At 34.9% G+C, this 12,440-nt stretch overlaps 1 protein-coding gene and 1 long non-coding RNA gene across 2 annotated transcripts in view; one reads left to right on the forward strand and one right to left on the reverse strand.

Moving 5' to 3' along the window:
• LOC124159133 (E3 ubiquitin-protein ligase rififylin) overlaps positions 1-697 on the reverse strand; it is a 106,647-nt gene extending 105,950 nt beyond the window's left edge. The window contains exon 1 of the mRNA XM_046534710.1: positions 506-697. Coding sequence (XP_046390666.1) covers positions 506-604 — 99 coding nt within the window. The 5' untranslated portion in view covers positions 605-697. The remainder of the gene's footprint in view (positions 1-505) is intronic.
• Positions 698-766: 69 nt separating this feature from the next.
• Positions 767-6,554, forward strand: LOC124159135. The gene is made up of 2 exons (XR_006864902.1): positions 767-881; positions 5,395-6,554. It is a non-coding gene; the product is annotated as an uncharacterized LOC124159135 (long non-coding RNA).
• Positions 6,555-12,440: the final 5,886 nt, after the last annotated feature.

Here is a 12,440-nt window from a genome sequence, read left to right on the forward strand (position 1 = left end):
AATCGACAAATGAAGTTTTACTTGCACTCGCCAACGTACAAGATTACGACTTCAAAGCTTCGTTAAAAACTGTATTGAACATTATTTGATTAATTCAAATTTATTTACCACACGTTAGGAATGGATTTGTCTTTTAGCAATCAAGCTAACGATCCACATCTATTTGCTCATCATATCATTCTATAATGAAGAACTGAGGAGTACCTGTGAAGGTACACAAAGTGCCGGCATGAGATCCCCGAGGATGGGGGCACAAATTATCTGATATTCTTGGTATAAATCAATACCACAAGTATATGCTAAAAAATTATTCACTCCAAAAATTATCAAGGCCAGACACACAAGGTGATATGCCTGAAAACACCTAACCTAAATCTACAAACGCAAGATTAATAGTGACGCGATTATAAAAACCAGGCTACTTACTCAAGAGAGATATTTTTATGTGCTTCAATATAAACCACGAACACAAGGGGTATAAAGAATAATGCTGTCGGACACTCACCCTATATATTCTGGACGTTTCTTCCTTGCTGTAACTTCTGTCAGTATTTAAATGTCGCTGCTGATGTATTCGAAGATAAATAAGTTTAACTTTTATCATTTTAGTGTACCAAGAGAACTATCAAAAGCACTCATTACGATAAAAATTGCTTCCGCTAGTCCCTGATGTCAACATCCCAAAACGTACACAAAACAGAATTCTTTGCAAAAGGAAACGAATACAATCGACTTATACACGATAGAATCGATATATTATCTGTCGACTCAAATCGATTGTGATCGAGTGTGGAAGGACTTCGCGCTGTGAAGCATACTCTTCAGTCGTGATAGAAAATTAAAAATAGCTGAAGATTGGAACTAGAAGTCTACCATTAAAGGTGAGAAAACAAATAAGTGTATTTTCCTTCACTCATTTATCACATAAAATTGCATCCAAAGGAGTAAGTGAAGGCTTGGTGAAGTACTAGCGTTACATGTGCTTTGAACAATGTTGACATTATTTCTGCCATACAAATTGTGTATTGTCTTGTTTGTTGTGAATTTGGCTGCATGTTCGTGTGCACCTCATTGCGGAAAATTTTCTGTCATGTCATAAGTTTTACTCGGTAGTTAGGTTCGAGTGACTAAATTGCATGGATACATCTACCTTAGAACACTATCTTTAAAGTTGCATGAGGAGAGTTGCATTGTATCAACCCTATGAAAAATTTCCTCACTATCATACCTTTTTAATTTTTTGCAAAAATTGCATGTTAGGTCCTATCTTTGTGGGTAACTTGGACGCAATGATTACCCGGAGCGAATCTCGATATCTATGCGCTGAATCCTTGTTTTATGTTCTTGAAATGTTTTATTTTACTAATTCTAAGAAGGTTTTGCAATTGATTATCCATATTATACTGCATTATCTTGTGTAATGAGAAGAGTTCGGTTTCATGTTGGTGAAGGAAAAGTTTTCTTGTCTGTATCAACACCTCATCATATCGATAATCAGATATCAGGACTTATTAAAATTATACGAAAGTGTCTGAGTTCACTCATCATGTTCCTTAATGATACTGCTGTAAGAAATACCATCAATTAGAAGTATATTTATTCGTGCACGAATGGACTTACATCCTATATTTTGACTCCATTAGGTTGGTTGCAAATTATAGTTCGTCCATTGAATACTTGCATATTTTCCTGTTTTGTGCTGAAAAAAGTAAGCGTTTAAATGTTGAGAGAGTCGGATCCCTTCGTAAGCATATCTCCGATATGAAAATGAATGTTTGGTACATAACATTGAGGAGGCTTCCGACTGGGGCAGTCATTTGGTTTCTGACAAATGTATACCTATCTCTGCCGTTTTCTACTGTTGAGGAGGATGATGAAGTCAGTCTTCGGCATGTTGGATGTTATAATGAGTCAATTCTGTAATTTTATGGATTATATCAATCATGAATCCACAGATAAAAAAGTTCAAATCTCTGTTCACTTGAGGCCTCCCATTGACCCAAGTCTGTTTTTTCATTCAGTTCTATTGGCTAGAGTCTATTTTCTTCATAAAATTCTTAGCAAATCCTGTTCCTTTATATAACAAATAAATATTACTTTTGTTTGCTATTCACACAAATTTGGCATTCAGCTAATAAGCTGTTAAAGATGGCAAATAAAACAATGGCATCTGAGGGGTAAATCAAATGGGAAGAGCCCGTCAGTGTCAGAAAAATTTCACAGTGAATACGATTAGCGAGCTAATTTATTTTGAATTTTATGACTGAAAATATCATTCATGGCATATACATTTAATCCTTATTCGAGTGCGATCAGATAATCAGAAAAATATCAAAGTTTTGAGTGAGGATTCTTGCAGAACCTCGTAGCAACAGAAGACCTCTGTGGCAGGCACTATAGCAGTTCTATGTCGGTCAGTCCACATTATATCATTAGTTCTCCATTCTATATTGATTGTAATTACTTGTTTTTTTTTACTTTTAATTGCCTCATTCACTAAATATTTAAGTCCTATTTACCTCTTTCCCATGTATGACCTTCTTAAAGTATTTATCCCTCATTTTGTACTCTCTTAATCTTATTGCATGACCTATTCCCATTGAGATTTTGCTATCAAATAAGAGCATATAGTTTTCCAGTAGCTGTTAGAATTGAGGGAGGAAGAGAGGGGACTAGAAGTGTTGGAAATTAATTGTGGAGGAGAATTGAGAGGTGAAGTGGACGAATACAATGAGGAATAACAAGTGATAGACAAAGTGGGAGAGGAGAGAAAGATTTTAGATTGGATACAGAAAAGACAGGGTTTGAATTGAGAGATTACTTAGTGGGGAGAGGATATTACAAAACCGTGCTAGAGGTAAGAATGTTTGGTCCATAGTGGTACTAAATTTTTTAACTATTTTTCACAGGGCTTAAATTTATGCATTTTAGTAAACTCATACATGAATTAAAGCCTTTACTTATTGTAAATTGTGAATCATTGAGGGTGTTAAAGCCTACTAGGTATCTATCAGGGTTGATTGATTTAAATCACTTTGATTTAAATCATGATTTTAATCACTTGATTTTAATTCAAAAAAATCAGATAATTTAAATCATAATTTGATCCATACGTTTGATTTTTAAAGAGTCAAGAAAAGGAAGCTGTAAGTGTATAATTTTGATTTTTATTTCTTAATTAATACAATGAATCGACAGTTATCAGCACAATGGTGGCTCTTAAATAGAAATGATACTGTGGAAAATTAAAAAAAATGGCTTTGGTTGGAATACTATCGTATCCGTTGAAAAAAAATTGTTTTCTGATTTAACTCTTAAGCGTAGGTACCATACAAAGTTTCAATTACAGAAATTTTCTAAACTTCATATGCTTTAGAACCGCATAATATAGCACATTTGATACTTCCAATGGCAATTTTATATTATACTGGTGTAATTTTTAATTTGATACCATTGGCATTTCCATAGTTCTCTCCCCTGATTGACTAAATGATGTATTAAGTTTAGAGTATATTGCCTCTTATTGTTTCTGCAAACGATCATTCTCCAATATGCTGCCCAAATAGTTAGTTTTGCAAATAACTGAATTTTTGATGAATGGAGAATCATAAAAATCTCATTTAAATCAATAAAATCAAAAAAATTTTATCAACCCTGATATCTATGATTTAAAAATTACAGCTTTTGACTATTTTTAGGAGTAAAGTTATTTATTTATTCCCCTACTACCGAATACGGCTCATATTGACCATTTTACATTGGGTGTTCAACAAATTTAACAATTACATGTGTACAAACAACCATGCCCTGGATAAGGGCAACCTAAACAGGCTAGACTCGAACCAACGACCTCTTGTTGGGCAGGCAAGGACTTAACCGTGCCACCACCGAGGCCAGTTTATATTTTATACTAGATTATTTGGGTTTTCAAGGCTAAGTTAGTGCTCTATGGAGATAGCACCACCAATAGGTACCACAGTGTCCACTGTGGACATGTCTGGGGCCTCCTTTAATTCGCAAAATTCATCTGCATATTCGTTCATTTTAACCAGAGATAACTGTGATGGCAACCAACGGTAAAATTATTTCCAGTCATTAATTTTTAACAAGTAGCATCATCAAGGTGATAATGTTATTGATGCAGGTTTTGTTTTCATACTTGTGAGGAGATTTTGTAACTCCAAAATGAAAATGTGGTCATAGATACGTAGTAATATTCATGTGGAAATAAAACATTAGAATTTTCTTCAATCACTCATACAATGACGCACAAAGAACACAGCTCTTTGGGCACGTGAGTGTGGCACTTTCTCATAGGTGTACACTGTGAATGAAACTTCATTGCCCATAAGTAGAGTTCAATTTTCAGTCTGTTTAAAACGAATTAAACATGGGTGGAGGTGAATTAGATTGTCCAAGTTTTTTGTAAATTCCAGATTTGCAGCTTGCCTTTAATAATGTAATAACATTACTTATATATGTTGCCTAAAACTTTAAAATTTGTCTTGAATAACTAATTTTAATCACTGTAATGTTGACATTATCTCTCTTAACATAAGAGTTACCCAACCACAGCCCTCCCCAAATACATTGATCTAGCAAAATAATTCTAGTGAAAAATTATTTCTCTATCTAAAATCAATTTATGCACCCCTACAAATATCAATTCTCATAAGAGATATACATTAAATAAACAATATCTTGTGCTTTATTTTAATCAGAGGGAAATAAATAAATTAATTAATTTCTCTTCAATGCAATCAGCCCTCTCCTCATGGAGGACTATTTGCATAAAATTTTAATGAGGTATAATTTCCTTATAATTCGAACTTAAATACTGGAGAAAGATGTCATATTTCTTGTCGTAACAGAACTTTTTTATATGACTCCTTGTTTCCCTCATTACATATTACACCGCCCCTACAATTGAACACTTATATACCATCTTTACTTACCACTTGCAGAAAAACTTTATCGTATGAAATAACTGATGATGATCTCTCAGGAATTACAGCTTCCCGAATGCTATACCATCAACATCTTACTCTTTTATTGTTCAAGTTGGTTTTCCTTTTGGCAGTATTACTTTCTTTTGTATTCTCAATCCTTTTATATTTTTGCTTGTCCCCTTTGGCTTTGGTACTTTTCACTCATGAATGCTTGTGTGTAGTTTTTGTCTTCTTGTTTGTCAGTAGGGTTAGTTTTCATTGCTGGTGCTCTATCTAGTCTGCATGATATTCTTTCTTCCTCATTTCTCGTTAGTGTCATCGTTATAGCTGGAACACTCACTTCTTCGTCCATTCGCTGGATTCATAGTCTGATAGCCTGTAGAAATTCATGGCTGGGCAACCATTTGATTCCTTCCTGTTTTTTTTTATCTCTAAACTTTGGCAGATTTGAAAAAACTGCAGACTTTCACGCAATGGATAGCGTCGTAGAACAAAATCAGGACTCGTCAGTGTTGGAAGATAGTGATTCAGATGGATCGGAGCATTCTGTTGATTCCACTCATCAAAGGTTTCAGAGTGACTTGTTTATTTGTGTTGCTTGCCGACAGACTTTTGAGAAGAAGGCAAAAGTGAAAGAACACTTTAAAACTGGATGTGGAACAATATGCTTGACTTGCCAAACTCCTATTTATGTGAGGAGAAGTTCATATGGTGTGGAGCACACTCACGCATGCCGGAAAATCTTTACGCTCAACAAAACAAAGCCCATAGTTCAACCAGTGACCCTAAATAACAATACCAATCCATAACTGTTATAAGAACTTTTATCAGGTCTTTCCATGTCAAAAATTATTTTTTTAGCCTGTATTTTAATACTCAATAACGAGAGGAACCTTGCCCAGGGTGATGAGGGAAACTTGAATGAAAATGTACTCTACTGAACTAATGTGGTTGTATTTTAACATTAGCTCTTGTTGATATATGCATCAACTATGTATTTGTATTTTATTAATTTATAAGTGTTGATTAGTTTGTAGTGTCTATGGAGGCTCATGCCTTAACTGTGAGTTTTTGTTTACAGTGTTGTTTTTGATGGAGGTTTGCTTGTTGAATAATATGACTCCAAAGAGATTAATAGCAGTATTATGTTTGTTTTGGAAAATTTCCATACTCACATCATTGCTAATCCAGTGAACAATGCCCCTAGAGCCTCGTATTTTTGTAGAAATATTTTATTCATTACTCATGCAATGCCAAATATATTAGCAGTGATTAAGTTAAGGGTGTGTCGTGTTACTCACTCAGGGAATTAAGGGATCATTTTCGTACTGTTTTTAATACTTTTTGTCAAATATTTACCGTTTAATATGCTGTGTTCAGAAGATGTCTTAATTCTCCTCATACTGTTAAAACTTGATGAAAGATTTTGCCAAAGCCTTTTCTGCAAAGAGATAGATATCCTTTGCAGTATTGTTATATCATATCCATTGGGATTTTTTTACTTAGCATCCTCTTCAAGCATAATGGTTTTATTGTGTCATATACATTACAGAACTGGTATAATTCTGTGATACAAAATTTGAATAAAGTAATTGATACTAATTATTCATTTCTGTTATTTAACCACCTCTTAACGATTTTTCTGTCATCCTGTTGTATTGTTATGCTTTCATGTGATGTTTTGACTGGTTAGTTAACTTCCATTAACCATTAACTAGGTACACTAAGTTTTGCTATATGATTTGGTGCGTAGGCCGCAGGATTGGTCAAAATTCAATTTTTATGGGTATCTTATTTTTTTAAACTCTACTTAATTGTTCAGGTTATACATTTATCTATTGAGTAGCTTAGTTGAGAGCAGTTGCATTTGTAATTGTTTGCTGAACTCAAGTCTAACCTATTGAAAAAAAAATTATTTTGAGCTTATTACTCCTTGAAGAATTTTTTTAATGAAGCAATGTGACCAATGAAATGCAATGAAAGATGAAAACCAATTAAAAGTAATGAAATATCCTGATTACCAGTAGCCTTAATTTTTTAAATTTTCATAGACTCAGAATTTGGTTGAGCTACAGGATTCCGTCAACTAAAATGTGAGAGATCTTTATTTTCCGAAGTTAGTGGGTTTGATTTAAAACAAATATTTATGTACAAAATTTCTAAGATATTGTTAATAAATGTCACTTTTTCAGAATCAGGTCATTCGCTTATACATAAGTACTTAAAATTTCGAATGAAACTGGTCGGTGGAAGGCACATTTCATCTGTTGTTGGCTTCATTATAGTTTTGGCTTATTGACTCATCCAGAAAGAATTGATCATTAAGGAAGGAGCCTCTCACAAAATGTGAATAACTAAGAACTATGACGAGGCTGAGTAGGAACTAAAAAGTGATGGCCTCTTAACCCATTGGCTTAGTATTTTTTGAGCGTTTCCCTTACCGAGGATTACGATTTATTTCAGCCAAATTCTTTAAATGAATAATATTTTTTATCTACGCATATAATGTTGCTATTTACTTGAAAATTTCACTTAACTACAATGAAACAATTTCGAACGTTATTTAATTTTTTGTTACAAGAAGTTTGAATTTACAAAGCGATATTATTAACAATAGCAAAATTGTAACTTTTTACAACAATTGTTGTAATAATGCAACAAAGTGAAATTTCGAAGGTAAAATTGGAAAAAGTAATAGTGGTACGTGTGTTTTTATATATATTTCTTTTTAACAGTGATCAAATCACTTACATGGTAACAATCAAACGTTGAATTCATTTCAGGAAATCTGTAAAAAAAATTTTGACTTATCAGTTCCTTGAGTGAAAGTTGCCATCATACTTTGTTTTTATTCGTATTTAATGTTAAATGTATATTTCTGGTTGGTAGGTACTCTGAACAATAATATAAACTAATACTATTTAATGTAAATTTCGTTATCTTCATGGTTTTTTGGTATAAAAATCCTTGAAGCATTTGGGTATTTGAAGAGCAACACAGCTCTGCTCACACTCCCTCCGACTTTCACTATATTTCAAACTGGAGACAATATCCTGAGGAACTTTCACAAATGTTGTAAAACTTTATCCAAAATCTATCTCTCTTGTTGCGGTTTTACTTCTAAAACTAAGTCTGCCGCGAAACTTCATAAGGCTTTCATCGACAGCAAGATTTTGTGAAGGGCAATATATATAGACTGAAATTTTTTGTTCACTTACTGAATGATGGGAGAAATCTTTCTTAGCCTGTCATTTTCATCGAGAGTTGAATTATCAGTGAAATGCAAAAATTTAGACAGCAATAGAAAGCGTTGATAGGGCATTACTTTACCGAAGAAAGGAGTTTCAGTGACCGCTCGCGGACTCCAATACTTTTGAATTTTATTTTTCTTCACCTGTGCCATCAAAACACACAATGCAAAATATGCTCGTAATTCTTCAGAAGTGGTTGGAAACCATTCGCCCATCAAACTACTTCTGCGATTCATCGCTGCATTCGAAAACGTTTCAGCAAATCTGGTGGTCTCTTGGCAGATCAACTCCCAAAAGTCAGGTTGCAAAAAAGCGTAAAAAATAATCCCGTTCATTGGCATTTTCCGGAAAATGCCGAAGCATTCTCGAGTTCATGCCAGGTGCACCACAAAAATTAAACTTTTTCACGAGGTTATTACATGTATTCCACATTCAGCTGTCTTCCTTTACTTTTTTCTTTACTGGTTGACGCTCAACCTCTTCTTCACTAGAGTCCTCGCTACCTGTCTCACAGTCCGCGGTTTCATTGGTGCTCCCCCGCTCATCGGACGAATCTTCATCACCACTACCTATACTATTACTGTCAAACAGAGCATTCTCGATATCGGTACTCTCACAGTAATTCATTTTTCTGCTTGCCATTTTCGCTAGGAGCACAAACACCGACGAAATAAAGCCTTACGTGCTTCCGAACTGACCATCTGAATGCCAAACCCAGGGTTTATATAGCCGTAGAGAAGAGAAGAATGTCTTACAATGTGATTAGTTCTGATAATGTAACGTGAGCAACAAAGGTCTGAGTAAGAAGCAAATTGATAAAAAAGCGAACGAAAACAAAGTAATTGCTTCTCACCAATTTTCAACCCAGAAAAGAAGGTTCTCAAATAACTGCGTATTATATTACCAGAGACATGAATCCGATATCAAAACACAATTGTCAGCTAAGTATAAAGAAATAAAACACCTGTATAAGGATCAGGTTAGGCACCTGCAGTGGAAGTGAAACACAACACTACGTCAGCATTGATAGTAAACCGATAGGTGATTTTGAAAGGGAGACGGGCCTCTGCGGCCATCTGCGGGAGAAAGAGAGGTTCATAATCCGAAATGAACTGCTCACTTGCAAGGCAATAATACTAAGTGATTCGTGAAATTGATAACTAGACATTACAAAGTAATATCATTACAGCCGTTTTTCGGTCATGTCATGCACGCACGAAGCCAAATTTCAGTCATTTCAATGGGTGCGTCTGAGTCCACGAAAACGAAGTGGTCTCGTTTATGCGTCCTTCTTATCGTCAGCAGAGATGAATAGACAGTCAAAAAATTGCCTCCGATAAATACTAAAGGTAATCACTTTGAAAAAAATTGCATAAACAGTGAATAATAAGTGCCTATGAAAGGCAACGGGTAGGCCTTCATCTGTGAGGAAAAATAACTGGCGGAAAGACGCACCCCTAAAAAATGGCAGTTATACATTTCGAGGTAAAGAGTAAAAATACCGAAAAATGATAGCTGCAAATGCATTTGACCTAAAGAACAATGTTTCTGTGATACAAATGTTAAGATTTCATCCAAATATTTTATTTCGTTAATTAATTAGGCGTGTTGAAAGACAGTGCTGCATTCAACCGGCGAATCGCCGCACAGTGGTCCCAAATCGAAAAAAGCTGGCCAAAATTAATTACGCCGTTGTTATTATGTATATATTTGACCTAAAGGTCTATTCTTATTGTTTTTGACCCGCTCATTCTGAATTTATAACTATTTTTTATGTATTTGCAATAATTTTATTGCTATTTCACATTTTGTTTAAACAATTAATTTTTTTAACATTGGAATTTGAGATTATACTGGTGATAGTAAATTAAAATTATACATATCATAAAACTGAATTAGTTATTTAAAACATACATAAATGCATATAAAATGACTGCATTGTTTATTTTTGGACAAATTTTGAACAACTTATTTTGAATGAACCAAGAGAACATTTTCTACTTTATCATTTGTTTGATCGTATTTGATACGAAAAATAAGTGAATATTAATTGGAAATTTATATTATAAGTACATTATTAATATTACTGTACTGCATTAATTGTTTAAAAATTATAATATCTAATTCTAATTAAGTAGACAATTTTATAGTTCCTTGTAACGTGCCTATGGATTTGGAAGCAATTTTAAACGGGGTTCCGTATTTCACAAGTTTCAACGGAGGCATTATTACAATCATTAAAATGTTATAAACAATATTTCATAACTCCTATAACTCAAGTTAAACGCCAAATTTATTGATACGCTTGCAATAAGCTCTTTACGAAGTGAGGCATCAATTTAACGAGCACATGATTTGGTACGAAAAATTAAATGAGATTTTCCATTAATTTGGGCTTTTTTAATTATCAAAAAAATAAGTTAACATTTCTCCTTATCTTTCTCAGTCATTGTTACGAAAAAAATTTAAATACATTCATGATCACTATCCGACAAATCCTCATCACAGTCGTCATCCACTCAATTCTTCCAGGATTAATAAACTCTTTACCTCGACTAGTAATTGAAGTAATTTCCTTCTTTGAGCCTAAGAAATACTTGATATCATTGCATCTGAAGTTAGGAGTAATCTTTTAAACAGGTCTTCATTCGTTGGTATCCAGGAAAATTTCCTTGCATGGTGCTCCCTGAATCTTCTTATGTCCTTATTCCTCGCCTCCATTGCCTCCTCGGACAAGTGGACAATAGGAAGGGCAGCTTCTTTAGATGTCCGTCGGAGGAGCAAGTACTGATGTTTCGTGAAATTACCAGAAACGATCATGGAAAGGGCTTCTTCGTTGGAGATTTTACTTTGCCTCACATCCTTGGCTCTCCATTTTGATAACACTCGCCGCGCTCTTGAGAGAGTGGTTGTTGTCACCTCATTTATTATTTTCGCCACGAACTCATCACCTTTGCTTCGATAACTCATGGATGCTCTACTGGCGATGTGCTAGCTCTAAGATCCTCCGTTTTCCATCTCTAGGCCCTTTCACTGGACTTCTCAAATTGTTTAAATAAAGGCGGAGGAAATTTCAACTTCTCATTTAGGCAGTCAGCGAACTTTCTTCTCAAAAACCTGTCATTTCTTTTTCTTTCCTTCCACCGGCGAAGATAATTTGAGAGAAAAAACACTTCTCCGCAATTTTTTTAGGATAACTTTTGAATTAACGTCCTCATCTAACTCTATCTTGTTGCTCCAGCAATCCAATAAGTATTGGTTTTTAAACGATACGGATCCTTTTCCACTTTCAAGAAATTTTTCATGCATCTCAAGACGCGTGAAAATTTTCAGAGTTATCGAACTAAAACACTATGGGCACTCTTCTTTAACCCCACAAGTCTTCTTTAAAAAGTTCGAGGATACTCGACTTTTTCAAGACTCGATCTTCACGCTAGAGGAAACTAACTTTCACGTCTTTCGTTTGGCAAAATCTGAGTAAAACTGAGTTTTGGCGAGAAAATTTCGGGCAAGCGATGTCTAGAAGTAATTTGGGGGTTCCACAGTGTGGGGTTCGCGATGCTATTATCTATATTTTCTAGTAAATATCGCATTTGAAAGGTGAAAAGGCTTACTCCGTTCATCCCCGGTGGCCAAAGTGCAATTCATAACAAGTGTACGGAGAGCGGTGGTGTCGTTTTCCCGATGGGCGCAATCAATAGCCTAGGCCTTTTCGGCCGTCGTTTGCCCTGCATGTGGTTGAGGAGGCCGCTAAGGAGGCGACAGAGGGACAATGTGCCGCGTGAGGGCGAAAACTAACCCGTCTAACGGAAGGAAAGGGTGGAGTAGCATTTGAGGGATTCTTTTTTGTTTTGAATGCATTCATGTTTTTGAGGATTACTATAAGCACAGCTGCGAACTTTCCTTCCATAAATATATCCTTCCGCTCGAGTCCTTAAGCAATTTTTATGAGAGCATGGGCACGCGTAAATAAAAGGTAAGGTCAAATGGAAACTATTAATGATAAAACGTTCTACGTATGACAAGAGATGTATATTCATAGGGTAAATATTTTTTGTAGAAATAAAATATCCAACAATGTTGAATAACACCCATAAATACTGGATTTCCTCGAGCCCTACCACGCGCCAGCCAGGCCGCCGCCCGCGTCAGCGCATTGCATCATTATAGTTAAATCAATGCTGAGGTCGGAGTAGCAACTAGTAGCAAAAATTTTCTTCACTACTGCGTTGCATATACT

Source organism: Ischnura elegans, chromosome 5 (genome assembly GCF_921293095.1).
Source record: "Ischnura elegans chromosome 5, ioIscEleg1.1, whole genome shotgun sequence".
Classification (NCBI taxonomy): domain Eukaryota; kingdom Metazoa; phylum Arthropoda; class Insecta; order Odonata; family Coenagrionidae; genus Ischnura; species Ischnura elegans.